The 22,339-nt window shown below is 42.5% G+C and overlaps 1 protein-coding gene across 2 annotated transcripts in view; it reads left to right on the top strand.

The window, feature by feature from the left end:
• The window catches only part of lmnb1 (lamin B1), a 42,061-nt gene extending 20,218 nt beyond the window's left edge, over window positions 1-21,843 (top strand). For both annotated transcript variants that reach the window (XM_084324263.1, XM_084324262.1), the window contains exons 6-12: window positions 5,952-6,077; window positions 10,151-10,371; window positions 13,419-13,647; window positions 14,626-14,730; window positions 15,940-16,059; window positions 18,335-18,439; window positions 20,107-21,843. In XM_084324263.1, the coding sequence (XP_084180389.1) occupies window positions 5,952-6,077; window positions 10,151-10,371; window positions 13,419-13,647; window positions 14,626-14,730; window positions 15,940-16,059; window positions 18,335-18,439; window positions 20,107-20,148 (948 nt within the window). In that variant the 3' untranslated portion in view covers window positions 20,149-21,843. The remainder of the gene's footprint in view (window positions 1-5,951; window positions 6,078-10,150; window positions 10,372-13,418; window positions 13,648-14,625; window positions 14,731-15,939; window positions 16,060-18,334; window positions 18,440-20,106) is intronic.
• The last annotated feature ends 496 nt before the right edge of the window (window positions 21,844-22,339 follow it).

Here is a 22,339-nt window from a genome sequence, read left to right as displayed (position 1 = left end):
CACACACACACACATGTACACAGACATGGTGCACACGCACACATGTACACAGCCATGGTGCACACACGCATGTAATGATAATAATAATAAACTTTATTTGTATAGCACCTTTCATACAGAAACTGCAGCTCAAAGTGCTTCACAACAGAAAAAAGACAGGCATAAAATGAGCACATAAAGTGCAGACATATAAAATCACGGTTTTTCACATTAGGATCTAACATCCCAACAGACCACCTTGTTTATGGTTTGATTCTGTTTTAAATAGACAATGATAAAAAGAGTAAGATAAAATAGACAGAGTAAAATAGTGCAGTGCAATAAAATAGTAGAATGGATAAGATATATTTTTTTTTACAGTGCAATAAAATAGTTCTGTATTACTGTTAAACAGTTCAAAGTCGTCTTTACCTTCTCTGTTTGGTATCCATAGTTTAAAACTTGACAGTCGTCCCTCCTGTTTTATACCCACTTTGACCCTTCGAACCCCCCACTCAGGGCAAACCTCCCTCTCAGGGTGCAGTTCTAGGCCTGAGTCCTACAGTTTTAAAGCCCAACAGTGTCTTGTTTGATACCCACACAGTTTAATACCCGACAGTTTTGAACCTGTAATAGACGGAGTAAAATAATACAGTGCAATAAAATAGTACAATAGAATATATAGTAAAATTATGCAATAGAATGGACAGAGTAAAATAGTGCTAGAGTGTATTAGAAGGCTATGGTGAAGAGGTACGTTTTTAGCTTATTTTTTTTAAATATTAAGAGATCCATAGGTAGTGTGTTCCATAACTTGTGTTCCATAACTTTGGGCATAATTTGCAAAGGCTGCATCCCCGATTTTCCTTAGACTGTGGCTTGGAACCTTCAATAGACCAGTAGTAGATGATCGCAATGTTCTAGGAGGCACATGGTTGACTAAAGAATTTGCAATGTACACAGCCAAGGTACACACACACACATGTACGCAGCCAAGGTACACACACACACACACATGTACACAGCCAAGGTATGTACACACATGTACACAGCCAAGGTACACACACACACATGTACGCAGCCAAGGTACACACACACACACACATGTACACAGCCAAGGTATGTACACACATGTACACAGCCAAGGTACACACACACGCGTACACACACACGCAGCCATGGTATGTACACACACACGCGTACACACACACACGTGTACACACACACGCAGCCATGGTATGTACACACACGTACACAGCCACGGTATACACTAGGGCTGCACGATTCTTGCTAAAATGTGAATCACGATTTTTCTCTAAGAATTGAGATCACAATTCTCTCACATGATTCTTATTTTTCGTCATTTAATAAAGTAAAGTAAAAAGTAAAAATATAATTTTTTAAATCGTCATAATTTAGAAATGAGATCGCATAGGTCTATGAATCGAGATCACGTTTATTTTTCTTCGATTAATCGTGCAGCCCTAGTATACACACACACAGCCAAGGTACACACACACACACACACGTAGACAGCCAAGGTACACACACACACATGTACACACAGAGTGTAGTCCATATGCTCTTTTTCTTATCTGAATATAAAGATATGAGAAAAGATGAACAATATAATTAACACAGATTATACAACGGCATGCAAATTTCTCGATTCTGATTGGCTGAAACAGTCAAGTTACACATGGGTATTTGTAATTGAAACGGAGGGCTAGGGCCTCCACAGGGTGCGTTTGATAGAGCTGGCGGACACTGGGGTTGTGACTCCGATTAAAGAATCACACAGAGGCGTGCTGCAGTTAATGATTGTATTTGGGAATTTGCATGTGTGGTTGTCTACAAAGGAATACAATACAGTATACATTAGTAAACACAGTAGTGACGTACATAAACAATGTCATAAACATGTGGTCTATAGCTACAATAATATTCATTAGTAATATAATGCAACTAGTAACTAAGACATTCACTTAACTGGGGTTATTATATATAACCTACATAGCCTATGCAGGGAAATTACTCGTGCAGTACAGTATGTTCACACCGATCTACCCCCGCCGATGCCGCCCCCCTCCGCTACCGAGACGCTGCCACGCCGCACCCGCCAGCCCAGCCGCATGCCCATACAGCCTAGGCTAGCTAACATGCAGCTAAGCTAGCCAACGCAGCATAGCAGCATCCCAACAGCAGAGAGAAACAACATCGACAGAAATAGACCAACGCGAACACACTGCAGTGCAGAGCAAGCTGAATTAATGAATTAGGCAGGACTAAACATAAGTACTGTACTTACGTTCATTGACACACACTTTATCCCAAAGGGACAGGAGTAAACTACTGTCGCACCGTCAGACAGCTGAACTGAGACAAACTTGAGGAGAAACTCTTAAAGGGCCAGTAACCTTATCAGCAGACTAGAATGCGACACTAGTTGGAGCACATCACGCTGAACGATTACACTGGCATAAATCAATTACCCTTTCCTGTCAACAACAACATATTAAAGGGCTATTACAGAACAAAGTAGTCTTATTAACAGGGCTTTCCTACAGTAATAACCCCACGCTCTTGGTCCCAGGACCCGCCCACAACCGAATTACTATCACTCCACCATGCAAGTCTTTAGAAATGCAAGCAAGATGGCGGACAGTAAACGTTACGAAAGGATATGGTGATAGGGTCATAAAGACTAAATGAAAAACGATTCTGTCACGGCGAATGCATTAGTTTCTTAAACAATGTTGGATGATGTAATTGATGGGTCATGAGTCATTGTGGAACAAAAGCAAAATCGCACGAATTGATTGATTAATTGCTAATTCTTTTTTTACCTACTTTCTATAGAAGCAGCTGGGAGGTGCGCCGTTTTAAGTGAGCGTGGATTATTGAATTGATTGATTGATTGATTGCTAATTTTATTACTGTCCGCCTTGTTTCCAACTGGTTAAGTTTAGGCACTCTTTCGAAGTCTCTCTCTTTCGAAGTTGGTTAAGGTTAGAGTTTGTCTTTAGAGCAGGGCGATAGACCACCAGCCCTGATTCCAAACTCTAACCTTAACCAACTTCGAAAGAGAGCGACTTTGAAAGAGTGCCTAAACTTAACCAGTTGGAAACAAGGCGGACAGTAATAAAATTAGCAATCAATCAATTCAATAATCCACGCTCACTTAAAACAGCGCACCTCCCAGCTGCTTCTATAGAAAGTAGATTAAAAAAAAAAAAAAAAAAACTTATAGGGCAAAGAGAACTTTTTTTTCTTTTTTTTTTTACCTACTTTCTATAGAAGCATCTAAGAATGAAGTTCTATAGAAAGTAGGTTCAAAACAAAAGAGAATTTGAATGCGTTAGTTTGTTTGATGTCTAGTTGAAAGACAGTTGGATGTGTTAGTTTGTTGGATGTCTTAGTTGAAAGACAGTTGGATGTGTTCGTTTGTTGGATGTCTTAGTTGAGAGACAGTGAGAACAGTTGGATGCACTTCCGAGCTGCTTCCACATGGAGGCAACTTCTCCTTTTTTCTGGGGGGAACTACTTTTTCAGCGGATGGTTTTTTCAATAAATCTTCAATTAATGTGTGTTTATTGTTTAGCAATAAGGTTGGATGAATGCGCCAGTTGTATAAAAGCCATTACATCACGCGCAGGAGTGGTTTGTGAAAAATTTATTTATTTTTCACAAACCACGACTGCAATTGGTGTAATGCTTTTATACAACTGCCACATTCATCCAACCTTATTGCTATACAATAAACACACATTAATTGAAGATTTATTGAGAACCATCCGCCAGAAAAAGTAGTTCCCAAAAGAGAAGTTGCCTCCATGTGGAAGCAGCTCTGAAGTGCATTCAACTGTTCTCAGTAGGACATCCAACCAACTAACACATCCAACTGTCTTTCAACTAAGACATCCAACCAACTAACGCATCTAACTGTCTTTCAACTAAGGCATCCAACCAACTAACACATCCAACTGCCTTTCAACTAAGACATCCAACCAACTAACACATCCAACTTTTCTTTAGTTTTTAATTATGAAGTTAGTGGTTGTTATTGGAATGATTGATTGATTGATTGATTGATTGAAAATTGTATTACCAGATGCAGAATGGGTACAATACAGTACGGCTCAATACACACAATTGTTAAGGGGATGCAGACCTACTTTCTATAGAACTTCATTCTTGGATGCTTCTATTGAAAGTAGGTAAAAAATAAATAAAAAATTGCAATTAATCAATCAATTCACGCAAATTTTATTTTGTTCTACAATGACTCATGACTCATCAATTACATCATCCAACATTGTTTAAGCAACTAAGACATTGTGTGTGTGTGTGTGTGTGTGTGTATGCGACCAAGTGAGTGTGTCTGGAAGCCAGACAGTGTGAGAGTGAGCTCTGGCAAGGAAGGGGAAGAAAAGAAAATGGCAAATTAATCAATCAATTCGCACGATTTTTATTTGGTTCTAAAATGACTCATGACTCATCAATTACATCATCCAACATTGTTTAAAGGACTAAGACATTCGCCGTGACAGAATCGCTATATATTTATTCGTTATGACGCTATCAACATATCCATTTGTTAAAGATTATTGTCCGCCATCTTGTTTTTTCCGAAAAATCCGCACGGCGGAGTGATTGTGATTAGTTTGTGGGCGGGTCCTGGGACCAGGAGCGTGGATTGTGAAGGATACATACGTGTAAATTGACTGTTTCAGCCAATCAGAATCGAGAAATTTGCATGCCGTTGTATAATGCTTTAGTATACAAAAAGGTTGAGGAGCCTGATGTCCACTGGCACGAAGGACTGGCCGAGACCTTTTCAGAAGTATTCTGTTGCTATTCCGTTGCTAGGGGAACAGCCTTGGCCCCTGTTCATTTCCTGTCTGCAACGTTATTAACAAAACATTGCAACAGGGAATACAAAGGGGCCTATTTAGGATGTTTGTCAGGTAAGAAAAGGTCTGCGCCATGGTTTCAGTGGAACTGCGTTGCCTGGGAACAGCTTGGAATACAGTTGATAATTTTTTTGAACCCCATCTATATGCACACATGTATATTTCTTTCAACCTGTTTATTTACCAGGGAGAATGTTTGCTGAGGTTTTTCCCAGCAGTGCCCCGCTTCACACATAATCACCCCTGGGAGTCGAGAGCCAATACGTCCACACCTATGCACGCCTGATGACACACAAACATGCATACACACACAGGAATGCAAGCAGACTCGTAGCCATTGATGTGAGGCTGTTTATTACATTGTCACATTCACATACTTGAATGATAAACAACAGCGCATTATTCATCATCGCAGGGGAAGGGAGTCGTGTCGGGGGGAAGACGAGGGTCCGTCACCCCAAAATGTCAAGTTGGTTATGTCTATTTATTATACCACGGCTAATTATCTCTTATATACCACGGCTAATTATCTCTTATATACCACGGCTAATTATCTCTTGTATACCACGACTAATTATCTCTTGTATACCACGACTAATTATCTCTTGTATACCACGGCTAATTATCTCTTGTATACCACGGCTAATTATCTCTTGTATATACGAAAAATAAGATATATTAATAATAAAATAAAACAGTTAAGAATCATACACATAAACAAATGAATGCATGCGCAGCCTATGTACAGCAAGAGCACGCTGTACGAGGGATCTACTAAGCGTGTGGAGTGTATTTCCTGATGGCATCCTCTTTCAAAACGTTCACGCGTCTTGCGACACTGGAGAGATGAGCGAAGTCCTACCCTGCAGATCTATGGTCTTCTCTCTTTTATATCAGTGAATCACTTCCTTCTCGTCAGGAAGCTCGGTCTCGCCGCTCGCGCCTCTCAGTTCCTCTTTGGACACAGAGCTGAACCGTAATGTAAACTAAACCGTCGTCTTTTCCATCTTCTCGTCCGTAACCTCCGGCCCGCTGTGTCTGTCTGTGTGTGTCTTCCAGCTGGAGAACGTGCGTCTGTCATCGGAGATGAACAGCTCATCCGCCAGCATGGCCCGTGAAGAGCTGAGGGAGTCCAGCCTGCGCATGGAGAGCCTGGCCGGCCAGCTGGCTAGCCTGCAGAAAGAGGTGAGGACACATTCACACTCACACACTCACACACACCCTTACCCCCCCTACACACACACACACACACACCCTACCCCTTCGGAAACGGGTAATCCACCAAATACAGTGAAGGCACCGTAATTTGTCTCGACAATGGCGCAGAGATAAATCTGAGAAAATGTATAGTTTCTGGGTGGCGCAGCGGACATTGCGCTCGTCACCAACGCAAGAGAGTCTGCGTTGCCTCCGGCTTGGGCCAGTCGTCATACTAACTCAATTGGCAGAGTTGGAGGGTGGAAGTCGATGGGTGGTAATCTGGACGTTGTGGACAGCGACTCCTACAGGTCGGTTGGGGGACGCCTGCACAGCAGAGACAGGAAATGGCGGGGGTAGTGTGAGCCTCCCACACGTTACACCTCGCCAATGAGAGTCCACGCTGGCAGGTGAAAAGATGTGACAGGCTGCCTCCTCGTGTATCGGAGGGGACACGTGATGCAAGATTTCTATCCTCCCTACAACCGGCCAGTGGGGGGCATATGCGAGCAACGTTCAACACAGGGGAGGGAAGAATTGGCACAGTGGAATTGGGATGGGAGAAAAAGAGAAAGTGGATAAAAAAATGTAAAAGAAAATGTGTAGTTTCATATTATTACAATTGAGTCATTTAGCGAACTCTTTTTATTAGGGATGTCCGATATTATCGGCCGATATCGGCATTAAAATGTGATATCGGAAAATATCGGTATCTGTTTTCAATTATTTTATTTATTTTTTACATTTCTATAACCTTTATTTACCCAGGCAAGTAAGAACAAATTCTGATTTTAGTTATTGTCAAAAGTATGTATAATGTTGTGTTAATTCCACAACAAGAGATATGTAATATTAATTACCTGAAATTATTCAGTTTTTTGGGGGGGGAAACCCTGCATATATCGGTATCGGTTGATATCGGTATCGGAAATTAAGAGTTGGACTATATCGGTATCGGTAAAAAAGCCAATATCGAGCATCCCTATTTTTTATCCAAAGCGACTGTACAGATTGTATGTAGTTGGAGACCATTGACCGGAGGTAGGTGGGAGCCGTTCCCATTGCTGTACAGTATGCCAGGTCAAGAACCTTGGAGGCGGATCCGTGCAGCTATGGGAAGCCAGTGCAGTTCTCTTGAAGTGGTGTAACATGGGCTGACTTTGGTAGGTTGGAGATCAGACGTGCCGTGATCTCCGTGACAGGACACACTCATGCGGTGCACATGGTGGTTACTACAAACAGTCTTGAGTCGATTAACTGGTCGATTTTGTTTGTAGTCGACCAAGACTTGGTTTTCTAATTTAGCTTTTTATAAAATGTTGATGCTGAATGAGGCATTTTCAGAAAAATGATAACGCATGTCTCATTACATTTCAACATTTCAAGTCATTTTTTTTTTTACTATCGATTAGTCTACTATCGGATTCAGATTCTGGAGCGCAGCACCTTCACGGAACAGCATGGGATGCCAGCAGAACCAGGGTCTGAGCGGCTGAGTGGGAGGAGCTTGACGACACTGTTTGAACCAGGGTCTGAGCGGCTGAGTGGGAGGAGCTTGATGACACTGTTTGAATCAGGGTCTGAGCAGCTGAGTGGGAGGAGCTTGACGACACTGTTTGAACCAGGGTCTGAGCAACTGAGTGGGAGGAGCTTGACGACACTGTTTGAACCAGGGGCTGAGTGGGAGGAGCTTGACGACACTGTTTGAACCAGGGTCTGAGCAGCTGAGTGGGAGGAGCTTGACGACACTGTTTGAACCAGGGTCTGAGTGGCTGAGTGGGAGGAGCTTGACGACACTTCAGGCTCTCCGAGGAAATTAATGGGATGTTTGTGTTTTGAACGCGTCATCAACAGCCGCAGGAGAGCAACGAAGCAGACATGGAGATAATCGGATTAGTTGGCAACAGTGTCAGATTTATGTCTATACTTTTGTTTAAAAAAAAAGAGAGAAAAAAAGACATTCGGTCAAAATGTTTTGCCTTTTCATTATTAATTGCTATTTTCGGCCAAATATTTCCAGTCATCAGAATTTCAGTGCATCCCTAGTTGATATCCGGCCGATACCGGTATCTAGGAATACTTCCTCCACTACTAAAACACCAGACCCAAATGGTTAAACTAAACTAAGTCTGTAGTCTTCAGTAAAAGTAATGGAGCAGCATCGGCAGCAAATAAACAAGTATTGGTTCATCTGTTGTACACAGTCGGGCGATGGTAAAACATAATGCATAGTGTTGTTGGGTCCGAAGCAAGACGCTAAACGCTGATGATGTCGGCCAGCATGTGTTCTCCAGGCAGAATAAATGGCCGGTCGACAATAGTGGTATTGGGGGGGGGGGGGGGTTAATGCCGGTGTTAATGGTATAAAGTGAACGATAATGGAGCAGAGTTAGCGCTCAGCGCTGAGACAACACTGCTCTTTACTTTGTTCAGAGCACTTAAAAGTTCCATCGATCTGTGGCGCTCTGCGAGGAGGAGGTAATGATCGGAGGCTTGGCAGAGCTCCAGCCACACGGCGCACGTCGGGGTCCAGCTGCACTCAGGGCATCAGGGCAGGGCCTCGAGGAAACGGACGGCTAAAGCGGCATCGGTGTGTCTTTTTTAATTTTTTTTTAACATTTTCAATCGGGGGGGGGGGGGCAAAAAGACGACACTTGCCCCAGTCGACTAAAAACACACACACTTCCACACACAAGCACACACTTCCACACGCACTAAAAACACACTTCCATACGCACTAAAAACTAACCTTCAGTTCGTACTGTCTTTTACTATTACATGCTTTGCTACTAAGTAATCTACCTTGCCTATATTACTACCTACTATGCTAATATGTCTATACTACTTAGCACTCAAGTTTGACAAACAATCTTACTGACCCTTAGCTGCCAGAGTTGTACCCTTCCTGCTGACTTGTTGTACATGTTGCCGACGCGTGCGTCACGGGTGTCGGGCCACGTGGTTTTGAGAGCCGTCTTTACAGCAGGAAGTGGCTCTAGTCTGGACCTGTTTTTTTTTATGTAGCTTATTTTATGGCCACTAAATGTTTTAAAGAGTGTTATGGTGCTTTTAACATAGTGAATAAGTGCTCTGGAGGGAGACTGGGCGAAGACTCAATACTTGTTCATAGTTCACGTTGGACCACCACCACACTGCTACATGAATATAGACCAACACAAGACTCGGGAGGTGGATTTATTTAGTATTTGCACTAAATAAAAATGTTATAATGGAAAACCATTCATTTATTTTCACCCCAACGTAATAAGTTGAAGGGGAATGCCATCCATTTCAAGAATTCCCAGGACAGTTCAGTCAATATTTGTGAACGTGACCACTCTCTTCTGAAGCTAGAAACCGGAGAGAACCCTCTTCTTTTGTGATGTCACCTGGATGTAAATATTGAGGCCTGCTTTACACCGACTTTGTGGTGAGTTCTAACCTAAATTTGTATAATTTAGGGGTTTAATGGCTCACAAACAAGTCGAGTCAAGTGTTCCTTTATTAATCCCCTTGGGGAAAATCATGTGTCGTAGCAGCATGGCGGGGCGGGTACAGTTGGAATAGGTACATAGGGACCACACTGCACCAGAGTCCATGTATGCAGTGTTTATTATTATAGTCAGATAGTCCTAACAAAGTTCACCAGCCGTTGGTTCTCCAGCAATTAGCAGCAGTCCGTGCCTAGTCCTACGGTTGTGGAGCCTGATGGCTACTGGCACGAAGGACTGGCCAATGTGGTTTGTGGTGTGTCGTGGGGCGTATGATCTATCGCTGAATGTGTTCCTCAGTCGGTGGCTTCTAGTCAAGACCCTGGAGATGACTCCCAGCACTCCCTATTTATTTGATGTGTACGGGGTGTGGCTCAATGGCGCTGTACAACGTGCGTAGATCTTTCATCCATGGATGTCTTTACGCCCATATAAAACCTCTGGAGCTCTCACAGAGTGTCTCGCTCTGTAGTCTCTTCTCGTGAACAACTGTACAGTAGCATTTTGTACATTTGATGAATGGACTCCCCCCTCCCTCAACCCTGTGGTGCGTGTGTGTGTCTCTTCCAGACCCGCGGCTGGCAGGATCGTATTGGGGAGCTGGAGTCGGCTCTGGCCCACGAGAAGGACACCAGCCGGCGGCTGCTGGGCGAGAAGGAGAGGGAGATCTCCGAGATCCGTGCCAAGATGCAGCTGCAGCTGGATGAGTACGAGCAGCTGCTGGACGTGAAGCTGGCCCTGGACATGGAGATCAATGCCTACCGCAAGCTGCTGGAGGGAGAGGAGGAGAGGTGAGCACACACACACACACACACACACACACACACACAGGGCGACAGTGGTTCAGGATGTAGAGCGGTCGATTCCCGGTTCGATTCCAGCTCCTCCTCCTGGCAGGATGTCGAAGTGTCCTTGAGCAAGACGCTTAACCCCTAACTGTCCCCGATGAGGATAAAACTGCTCCTTTGGATAAACGCTTTATATAAATGCAGTCCATTGACCATTCATCATTTACCACACGCACGCGCATTGGGATGGATGGAATCACAGACTCATCCATAGTCCTAGGGATTGTCTTGAGGCGAGTGCAGAAAAGTAGAAAACACTCCGACAAGGACACATACTTAGATCCTGAGTACACATGTGTGTGTGCAATATATGGTTTTAAATATACAGTATATGTGTAACTGCACTGAAATTATGCAGACATGGTAAAGTATAAATACACTTATCATGCTTCTATATTAGGGGTGGTTAGAAATATTGATGCAGTATAATATTGCAATACTTTTCCACCCATTGTTGTGATATTTATAATTATCTAACTTTTTTTAAACTGAAACATTTTAGAACATGCCTTCTTGGAAGTCTGAAGAGCTAAATGTATTCTATTTCATAAATGTTCTATCGTACGGGATATAATTTCAGCTTTTTACTATGGTCAAATGAAAGAAATTACCATACATTGTGGTGTCGAATCGCAATGCTTAAGGTACCGTGCAATATTAACCTCTTAACAGTCCAGTACATTTTGCATAAAACGCCTGTCGATTGCATACCCAAAGTAATTTGAAAGCTATTCTTGAACAATTTATAGCACATGCATTAGTCTGACCTCTTTTTGAAAGGAAACATTCAGAATTTTCTTCCACAACAGGAAGAAAGAGAAAAAGTGCTACTGTAATAGAGTTGTGTTTGAATTGTGTCGGGATCTAAGTATGTGTCTGAACAGATGCCTGCAAAAGAGTTCCAGCTGAGAGCTATGAGCTGGAAAACACAATGGGTCCATAGCCTCAAGTCTAGTACAGGTCCAAAGTCGATAACAATACCACAGAAAATGGGTGTTTTAAACATGTTTTTCTAATGGTATGTATCGGTATGTTTATCCAAAATGGCCATTGGCACCGATGCATTTGCACGAGCAGGAGAGTCTTCTCAAGTCTTCTTCTTTCGCCAGAGAAAAAAAAAATTACGGTATATATATCCTCGGAAATATCCCTCACGTCATATATCGTAATTTCCAGAATTTCATTGGTCAATAATTTTCACCGTCAGAGGCGACTGGTCCGGTCACCGGGAGGCAAAACCGGAGGTGGTAACTTTTTCGAAATAACCCGAAATTGGAAGCACGTAATAGGCCATTTTATTGTCAAACGGTGGCCATTTTAGCTTTCAACCGATGTGTTGGTTGATAGACAATAACACAGCGTGACACCGACGGAGGAGGGCAAATGTGCTGCGGGCCGTCGGAACATTTAAGAGGTTAAGAATTGATATAATACATTTATAATTATTCCAACCTCTGTTCTATACACTACATTGATTCTACACAGAGCTGTGTCCTACTGAACCTTGTTGACCTCTCTCCTCCTGCTCGTCTCTCTCCTCCTGCTCGTCTCTCTGTCCTCCTGCTCGTCTCTCTCTGTCCTCCTGCTCGTCTCTCTGTCCTCCTGCTCGTCTCTCTCTCCTCCTGCTCGTCTCTCTCCTCCTGCTCGTCTCTCTGTCCTCCTGCTCGTCTCTCTGTCCTCCTGCTCGTCTCTCTGTCCTCCTGCTCGTCTCTCTCTCCTCCTGCTCGTCTCTCTGTCCTCCTGCTCGTCTCTCTGTCCTCCTGCTCGTCTCTCTCTGTCCTCCTGCTCGTCTCTCTCCTCCTGCTCGTCTCTCTGTCCTCCTGCTCGTCTCTCTCTGTCCTCCTGCTCGTCTCTCTGTCCTCCTGCTCGTCTCTCTCTCTCCTCCTGCTCGTCTCTCTCTCCTCCTGCTCGTCTCTCTCTCCTCCTGCTCGTCTCTCTCTCCTCCTGCTCGTCTCTCTGTCCTCCTGCTCGTCTCTCTGTCCTCCTGCTCGTCTCTCTGTCCTCCTGCTCGTCTCTCTGTCCTCCTGCTCGTCTCTCTGTCCTCCTGCTCGTCTCTCTCTCCTCCTGCTCGTCTCTCTCCTTCTCGTCTCTCTCTCCTCCTGCTCGTCTCTCTCTCCTCCTGCTCGTCTCTCTCTCCTCCTGCTCGTCTCTCTGTCCTCCTGCTCGTCTCTCTGTCCTCCTGCTCGTCTCTCTGTCCTCCTGCTCGTCTCTCTCCTCCTGCTCGTCTCTCTCTCCTGCTCGTCTCTCTCTCCTGCTCGTCTCTCTGTCCTCCTGCTCGTCTCTCTGTCCTCCTGCTCGTCTCTCTGTCCTCCTGCTCGTCTCTCTCTCCTCCTGCTCGTCTCTCTGTCCTCCTGCTCGTCTCTCTCTCCTGCTCGTCTCTCTGTCCTCCTGCTCGTCTCTCTCTCCTCCTGCTCGTCTCTCTGTCCTCCTGCTCGTCTCTCTGTCCTCCTGCTCGTCTCTCTCTCCTCCTGCTCGTCTCTCTCTCCTCCTGCTCGTCTCTCTCTCCTCCTGCTCGTCTCTCTCTCCTCCTGCTCGTCTCTCTGTCCTCCTGCTCGTCTCTCTGTCCTCCTGCTCGTCTCTCTGTCCTCCTGCTCGTCTCTCTGTCCTCCTGCTCGTCTCTCTCTCCTCCTGCTCGTCTCTCTCTCCTCCTGCTCGTCTCTCTGTCCTCCTGCTCGTCTCTCTGTCCTCCTGCTCTTCTCTCTCTCCTCCTGCTCGTCTCTCTGTCCTCCTGCTCGTCTCTCTGTCCTCCTGCTCGTCTCTCTGTCCTCCTGCTCGTCTCTCTGTCCTCCTGCTCGTCTCTCTGTCCTCCTGCTCGTCTCTCTGTCCTCCTGCTCGTCTCTCTGTCCTCCTGCTCGTCTCTCTGTCCTCCTGCTCGTCTCTCTGTCCTCCTGCTCGTCTCTCTCTCCTCCTGCTCGTCTCTCTGTCCTCCTGCTCGTCTCTCTCTGTCCTCCTGCTCGTCTCTCTGTCCTCCTGCTCGTCTCTCTGTCCAGGCTGAAGCTGTCTCCCAGCCCAGGATCCCGCGTCACCGTGTCCCGGGCCTCGTCCAGCAGCCGCAGCGTGCGCACCATGCGGGGCAAGAGGAAGCGCGTGGACGTTGAGGCGCAGGAGGCCAGCAGCTCCGTGTCCATCGCCCACTCTGCCTCGGCCACGGGGCCCGTCTGCCTCGACGAGCTGGACACCGACGGCAAGTTCATCCGCCTGCACAACGTCAGCGAGGAGGTGAGGCCCCTGGGCTTGTGGGGGATCTTATATATGTGATAAGGTTTTATATATGTGTGTTATATATATATATACACGACGGGAAACATCTAGAATAGAATTCTTGTATCATCGACATAGCAAGTAGCCATGATTAGGACGTCTGAGGGCCCAGAAAGTAGCCTGCGAATATAAAAGTAGCCTACAAGTGAATTGATACTGAGGACAAATAATGATCTATCAATTTCAAGGTGTCAATAGGTACCGATGGGTACTGACTGACTGGTGTTTGGATTCTTACAACTGCATCTTAAGACTTCTACTAGTTGATGGGTGTTTTTTTTAGTTAATTGGTTCTCTGTTTAGAAGAGAAAATATAATTTAATAATAATAATAATAATATAAAAAAAAGATAATTGACTCGTGTCAGAGTGAGATTAGATTGCATTCGATTCAAAATACTGTCATTATACAGCACAACAACGTAAAGAAGTTTGGCATCCAACCAGAGTGCAAATGTAACAGTATAGTAGTAATATACAATGTACAGGTGATTAAACTGGGTATAAAATATATAAATTTGTACTACAGAGTAATCGGATGTATGTATAGTTGTAGTATTAATATGTACAGTGATGCAGGGATAAAGACACTATGGTAGTAAATTGTACTGGCCAGCAGCTTAACTAGTAAGAGTAGGTAAGGGATATGTACAGATATATATATATATATATATATATATATACTGTACAGCATTATTGTACATGCTATCATACAGAGTTATATGGGTTATATGCATGTGTATATATAGAAGGATTATATGCAGGTATATTCAGACAGATATACGTGTGTGTATATATATATATATATATATATATATATATATACAGTGTATACAGCACTATTGTACATGCTATCATACAGAGTTATGTGCTTTAATTGACTACTGAACTACTGAAAATTGACTTGGTGCTGCTGTGTCTGTTTGTGTGTATCCAGGACCAGGCCATGGTAGGCTATGAGATGGCCAAGACCATTGGAGACTCCACGACCACCTACAAGTTCACTCCAAAATTTGTCCTGAAGGCAGGCCAGAAAGTCACGGTAAGACTTGGCTCACTACCGGGCATGCTAGCTTAACAGCCCCTCCAATTCTAAAGATCTCGTAATATGAGAAGTCTGGTTCCATAATTAGATGTCTACCATGGTATCCATCCACCTATAAAATGATTGCATGGGAGTAAGAACTGACCATTTAATTAGCTTTTAGACTAGCTTGCTTTCAGTAGACAATCATTTAGTGGATGCTGTGTTTTGTCCTTTATTGAACTGCTGCCCAAAACCGATGTTTGAAGGAAGCCCATCAAATGGTTATGAATAAATTAGTAAGCATCTCCACGGGGTTGGAAGGCTTGGGCTTTGTCCACATACATGGGTATTGAAAACGTAGTTTTTTCTATTTTGGCCTTTCGTCCGCAAAGCAACCAGCCTTTTAGGGCCTTTTTGAAAACTCCTTCCAGGCTGGATACTTTTTTAAATGTCTTTGTGTGAACGGGTGAAACTGGAGTTTTAGGTCGTGCAAGGCCTTATCATCTGTGAAAATATCTCGTTGGAATAGCCTGCCTCAGAATGTAGCTTTCACTGTGGTCAAATTTAGACTGTCCCTCGTGGTGTAAACGTAGCTTTCACTGCGGTCACTTGATATACCTCTGCATTTAGACGGTCCCTCGTGGTGTAAACGTAGCTTTCACTGTGGTCAAATTTAGACTGTCCCTCGTGGTGTAAACGTAGCTTTCACTGTGGTCACTTGATATACCTCTGCATTTAGACGGTCCCTCATGGTGTAAACGTAGCTTTCACTGCGGTCACTTGATATACCTCTGCATTTAGCGCTTCTGAACGGGCGTTTGTTAGGTCTCATGTGGGTGGTTATTTACCCTCTGGGCCTAGGCTACCTGCACCTCCTGAATGTTTTATCTGCGCTGTCGGCCTCAGAGAGTTGATGCCCAGATACAAACTGTTAACGGTGGCTGTCTTATCAAAAGTCATCCGATTGGTCATTTATATGCATCATGCATAAATAAATAAATACATTTATTAAAAAAATATATAAATACAAAAAAAATGTAAATTACATTTCAATATCCTGTCTGCGCCTCGTCTAAATGAAGCCGTAGCTGTTTGAATCAACGGTCAGACCTCCCACAATTTGGTCATGCCTTGATTGCACTGCTGTGTATAGAAGCATCTGCCAGGTGGCATTGTGTGTCTCCGTGTCCGTCTCACGGTGTGTGTGTGTGTGTTCTGTGACAGGTGTGGGCGTCCAACGCGGGGGTGAGCTCCAGCCCCCCCACAGACCTGGTGTGGAAGAGCCAGGCGTCCTGGGGCACCGGGGAGGACGTCCAGGTGCTGCTGCTCAACCCTGTGGGAGAGGTGAGGACAGGAGCCCCTACCACCATCTCTCTCTCTCTCTCTCTCTCTCTCTCTCTCTCTCTCTCTCTCTCTCTCTCTCCCCATCCATCTATATCTATTTGTCCATCATAATTTATTTCATTCTAGGGCTCTCCCTGACTGAAGAAATTCTTATTTGACTGATTAACCTCTTAAGCCCTAGCCATATTTTCAGAAGATTCGCCTAAAAGTACATACCCAAGTAAATGGAAGATTCTACAAGTTTCATTTACATGTTTGTGGTATCTAGGGACATCTATGAACCTCAGGGAATGTATTCAGTGTCAGAAATATTGTGTTACTATGCTTGAGTAATTTGTAATGAACCAAAGGAGAATGTAAATTATTATTGTAGTACTTTGATGGTGAAGAATTGCCACTGAGCTCATTCAGCACCTTCTTGAGATCAAGTGTACTAAAAATCTAAGCAAATGAATAAAGGGCAGATGATTTACAGGGGGTTTTGTAGATACAGTACTGAATTGTCACCCGGATACATTTTAAATATGAATATGGGATATAGAATATCAGGCCTATACATGTATGAATCGGGCCAAATCTCCTCTTTCCAATGACGCAGTTAAATCTGGATTTAGCACCACCAGGCGCCCCTTACAGGGCAGCAAATACCGTGAATGAAATCTACTGAAAGTACAGTTACTTTTGTATAATGTCCATAGCCACTGTAATGTCCACTGGATTGTGACATGGTTTTTTTCTAGATGTTCACAGAAAGTTAAAGAAACAATATATGTTGTATTTTATGGCAATATCGTTGAGGTTTGTTCGACCCGTGAGATATAACGAAAATCATGTCAGAAAAAGTACATGAAAATGGTTGGACTTCCGTTTGTCGGTGGCTGGTGTGAGCTGGGTAGTGTAGTTTTATGAAATTTCGACGTCCATCGAAAGCCCTCAGTCTCCTCTTTCCTAGGACTACAACGATTTCATGAGCGCTTCTCGTCGTCCGTTTTCCGGTTCAATTTCCTGAGATTTGTATAAGCTCATTTTAGCTAATAAAACACTTAAAATCATTGGTAAACAAACGTAGTGCTGAAAATATACATTTTGACTGCTGTTTTGATATAGTTAAGGTCTTTACTCTTGGCTACATTTGAAAAAGAAATGCAACATTACTTAATACGGACTGTATTGATCTATTTATGACGTGAAATAAATCTTGTACTGGGCCGATCAGGTTTAAGAGGTTAAGCGAATGGACGCTTTCAGTGAAAATGGTTGTGATTGGCTGTGGTTATGGACCCCTACATTTCTCTTTACCTTTTTGACCACCAGGGGGTGCTGTGGCTCAGCATTACAAAACACTACTTGATGTGTGAAGCGCTTAAACTCAACATGGCTGGAATATGTTTGAGTCTGTCATAATAAAAGGATACAAGTAGATTTTGTCTTTTTAATCTTTAGAATGGATGCACTGATGTCACCTTTTCACTACCCATATAAATGATTGAGTCTTAAAAAAGTATTGGCCAATAGACAATATAGACTTAGACTATTACCTTGGGGTTATTGGACAAAAACAATTGAGATTGTACTAGATTTTCTACTGTCGGAAAGATCTAAAGACCTTCTGTCTTGAAATGCAGTAAATCAAGTCATATTAGATTAGATTAAAATGTATTGTCATTATACAGCACAAGTACAGCACAATGAAAATAGGGTTGGTATCCAACCAGAGTGCAAATGTAACAATAAAGTGCATTAGTAATATACAATGTACAGGTGATTAAACTGGATATAAAATATATAAATGAGTACTACTGATTAATGGCGCTAATCCGATGTATGCACAGAGTTGTAGTATTAATATATACAGTGATACCGTACCCTTAGCTGCCAGTTGTACCCTTCCTGCTGTCTTGTTGTACAGAACTTAATTAAAATTATACAGGTATAAAGACACTGATAGTAAGTCATATTGACCAGCAGTGTAACTAGTATGAGTAGGTAAGGGATATGTACATATAAAGATATAGTATCTACACATATGTAAATTATATGCAGGTATGTACAAGCATATACAGTAAGAATAAATATATATATGGTATACAGCATTATATTATACATGCCATCATACAGAGTTATATGGGTTATATGTAGGTTTATAAATGGGTATATAGAAGGTATATTCAGACAGATATGTGTGTATATAATATATATACGGTGTATACAGCACTATTATTATATCAGTAGTATCCCTTCCCTCATGCTGATGTTTGTATCTTGTTGTCGGCAGGAGGTGGCCAGGAGGTCCACCACGTACAAGACAGCCATGGAGGAGGAGGACGAGGAGGAGGAGGACGACGAGGGAGTCATCGAGGAGGACCTCTTCCACCAACAGGTACAACAACAACAACGTGATAGTTGGCGACCGGAGAGAGAGGCAGCCTGTGAGAGCAGCTCCTCCCGTATAGTGTCTATAGATACTGGACTCAGTGGACTGTATAGGACTGTGAAGCTCTGTATCCCCCCCCATGCTGCTTTGCCACCCGAATTTCCCCAATGGAATTAATAAAGGATTATCTTAACACTTTGAGTGCCAGCAGGGGGGGCGCACGATTTAGCGCTTGAGTGCCAGCGCTGTAGTCAATGCGAGGGCGAGCACATTTGCGAACGCATAAACTATATCTTAAATTATGGCTATGTGTCTAATACGCCCGTCGCTTATCAATGACTTGCTTGCTTGTTTTTTCATCGGTACATTTCCGTTTTATACCAGTTTGAAAAACGCTTGTTTTAGGAAATTTCCAGAAAATAAAAAAGATTGTGATAAAAGCCCTTTACTGGAATACACAAAAAAACGTTGTAATTTTTCTGCCTATTTATGAATTGTTTTCAAATAAACGCTAGATTATCGATAGTATATGTGTACTTATGCACGCTAGAGAAGCGGGCTGAAAAATCTATTATTTATTTCCTGATCAGCACACTCACACACATATAGGGGACACGTTGATATATATGTGAAAAAAAACTCTGATTACCCCAAGACTGGTCAAATAGATTCCTTACCTCAGATCAGATGTTCTCCAAAAAGATTATTCCAATTCCTGATCGCCATTCCAAATATCGATCGCGTTTATTGATCCAACGCTGGGTGCTCGAAACACATATTCCACGCTGTTCTGAGGGACCACAATGACTGCAATCGGCTCGGGTTACATGTGGAGTAAAATGTGGATTCCGGATTTTCTTTTCCCCATGCATTTTCATTCAGTCCAATCCAAAGGGTGCATTACCATCCGGGAGACGATAGGGGGCGGTACTTTCCCTGTTCGAGCTCAATAACGGGAGGCTAGATTGATGAAAAATGTATGGAGATCGCTAATAAAAAAATTACGAGATTTCTAGTTATTGGCACTCAAAGTGTTAACAACAACAACAACATGGGTCTCCGAACCAGCACATCTTTGCCTCTAATACGTGTCAGTGGAATATATATCGCGCGCAAACTTGCGCTGTAAGAAAAATCGCTTCTACGCTTTTTATTTTGACGACCCGTCAAGGTTGAAAATGGCTTGCGTGTTTCTCCTCACACGCCTGAGTTTCTGTCGTCCTTTTTTAAGATTTACCGCATTTATATTTATACAGATTTTGTTTATTCTAACCAGAGTGTGACATCAAGTCAAGTCAAGAGTTTTATTTGTCACGGCATACAAGCATACAGTGAAATGCGGGAGGTCGTGCCTGCAGCGATTGTGCAATAATACAAGTAATAAGAATAAGATACAAGTAATAAGAGCAAAATGGACACCATGGGAATATGGTCAACGGTGTCTTCATTAAATAGATAGTATCCGCCAATTGTAGTGTTTTTTTTTTGGATTGTTTCATAATAGCACATATCTGCTCATACCTGCATAATAATCAATCCTGCATATAATCAATCCTTTTTACATATGTATATATCTGTACATATCCCATAGCCAAACAACTTTTTGTTGTACTGTACTTGTTCTGTATAATGACTATACATTTGAATCTAATCTAATAACTCTTTATTTTCAGGGAGACCCACGTGGCACCAAGAGAGGATGCAGCATCATGTGATCACACCAACATCCCCCCCACACACACACACCCTTTCCTTCCTCTCCTCCGCAACCAGTCTCAGCTGCCAACCGTACTACCACAGAACTATTTTTGTATCTTTTTAGTGTATTATAAGAACCGTGTGATTTTTTTTTTTTTTTTTTTAATTTTTATTAGTTATTGCATTATCTTTCCTCTCAAGATTGTAAACCGCTTTTTTTGGTACATTTTAATTTGTATGTGAAATCATAGAAAGAGAAAAATCTCAAAAAACCCACCTACAACTAGCTTTTCTGAACCAAAATGTTCCTGTCTGGGATGTTTTCTCATTGTTTTTGTTTTTTTGTAGAGTTTAACTATCACCAGATCTGTGAAGGAGGGGGCAGCTTGCAGAAATCATGTTCTTAAAAATAGGTGCTGTGACTTTGTTTCTACTTTGTTTTTTACATCTGTACTCTTGAATTTTGAAAGATAACATTTAAAAAAAAAAGAAAACAAGAAAAAAAACGTCTTTATAGAAATACGTAATGATTTTATTATTCTTGGTGTGTCTTCTCTCTTAAGTAGTTAAAATGGCAACACGTTGCTCAGAATGTAGTTTATGATCACTCCCGTGGAACTCGAGGATAAAAGGTTTTGGGTTAAGGAGAGTGGGTTCTCAAGAAAAGCACACAGCATTTTCTGATCGATTTGTTACATGTATCGTCTAAACGGGTCGATTTTCGACGCCACATTTTTAGGCATTTTGCGAAAGATTGTCGGAAAAGGTGTAAGCAACAACACAAGGCTCTTGTCTTCTCTTTACACACGTTGGACCTCTTCCCAGTTTTCTAAATCGAATGTTTCTTTTTTTTTTAAGTTTCATTTTTAACAATTTGACTCTTAAACGACTCAGCTATCTCCATTGTAACTCTGATGCAAAAATGCCTCCGCTATGTGCTCATCAGAACCCTTTCTACTAGAACTCTTTTGTACCACGACATTCTTCCAGTGCACTCTTATTAAATTCTTCATTTCTTTTAAGATGTGTTGAAAAATACAGGATGGGTTTGTTCCCTAACAAACTTAACACACACGTGGCCCAGCTGGTAATAGATGTCATGTCGTGTTCCTCCCAATACATCCAATGTGTTTAGCAAGGGATAAAATATTGCCTTATTTCAACACCGCTTTTAATTAAGTATTTCTTCCTTAGAGATTTTTTATTTTTTAAAACCACTATTTGCAGGAAACACCACAGTTTGTCAAGACCTTGATGCAGTGTCTCTTTCACTACCTTTTGTAACTGTGATATTTCATATCAAGGTTATGATTGCCAGCAAAATGTGCGCAATAGGGGGCAAGGCGAGGCCAGACAACCAGCTTGATTTAACATCTACTCCGAGCCTGCCGGGCTCCGTGATTGTGATTGTATTTGTAAGAAAAGTCAAAGGACACATTTTTTCCGAAGATTAGTCAGTAATGATTTGAATTTAGCATGAATAATTATGTTTTAACTTATAAAGCTGAATACAAAGATGCTTTGTTTTTATCATATTAGATCATGTACCTTTTTGCAGAAATGTCAAACGCATAGTTACAAATGTTTTTATTTTATTTTTCATTTTGACTGGTCAGATTTTCTTTTTTTTTGTCATGGTGTGTCGATTTATGCATGCAATGTTCCTGTAACCCTCACATTTTAATGACAAAATAAACCATTGATTTGTTGTAGTCGTGGGTTTACTTTCTTCACCTCACCACCACAATACTTTTAGCACGTCCTTATTGTTTTATATAGATTGCGTTATGGAAAGCACCACAGTTGAGGCTTCAATACTTGAATACTGAAGAATCCATATGGCTAGCAACACTGCCACGAAGCACAGGGCTCTTAATGTTCATAATGAATTGAAATGTTCATAATGAATTGAAATGCAGTATAAGTATTAACACCAAAGACTAATTTAAACTAAGGGATTTGAGAGCCAAACAGATCTTTACTGAAGGTGTCATTGGAAAGCGAGGTAGTTGGCCATTCTGGAAGGATTTCTCAACACTGAGACATCAGGTCTGATGTAACTGGTGATTTTGATAACATGTGTTCCTCATTACTAGTGAGAGATTTGGGGTGCTTTTTCAATGTATGTGATGTATAGATTGGGGAAAGATGGTAGCATCTAACGGTGCCAGGTCAGAGAGGGCAGAAATGTGTTTGGCTTAGCAGAGG

This window comes from Notolepis coatsorum (assembly GCF_963971535.1).
Source record: "Notolepis coatsorum genome assembly, chromosome: 11".
In the NCBI taxonomy this organism is placed as follows: Eukaryota; Metazoa; Chordata; class Actinopteri; order Aulopiformes; family Paralepididae; genus Notolepis; species Notolepis coatsorum.
The sequence above is the reverse complement of the archived record's forward strand: the minus strand, read 5'-3'. Positions and strand labels throughout refer to the sequence as shown.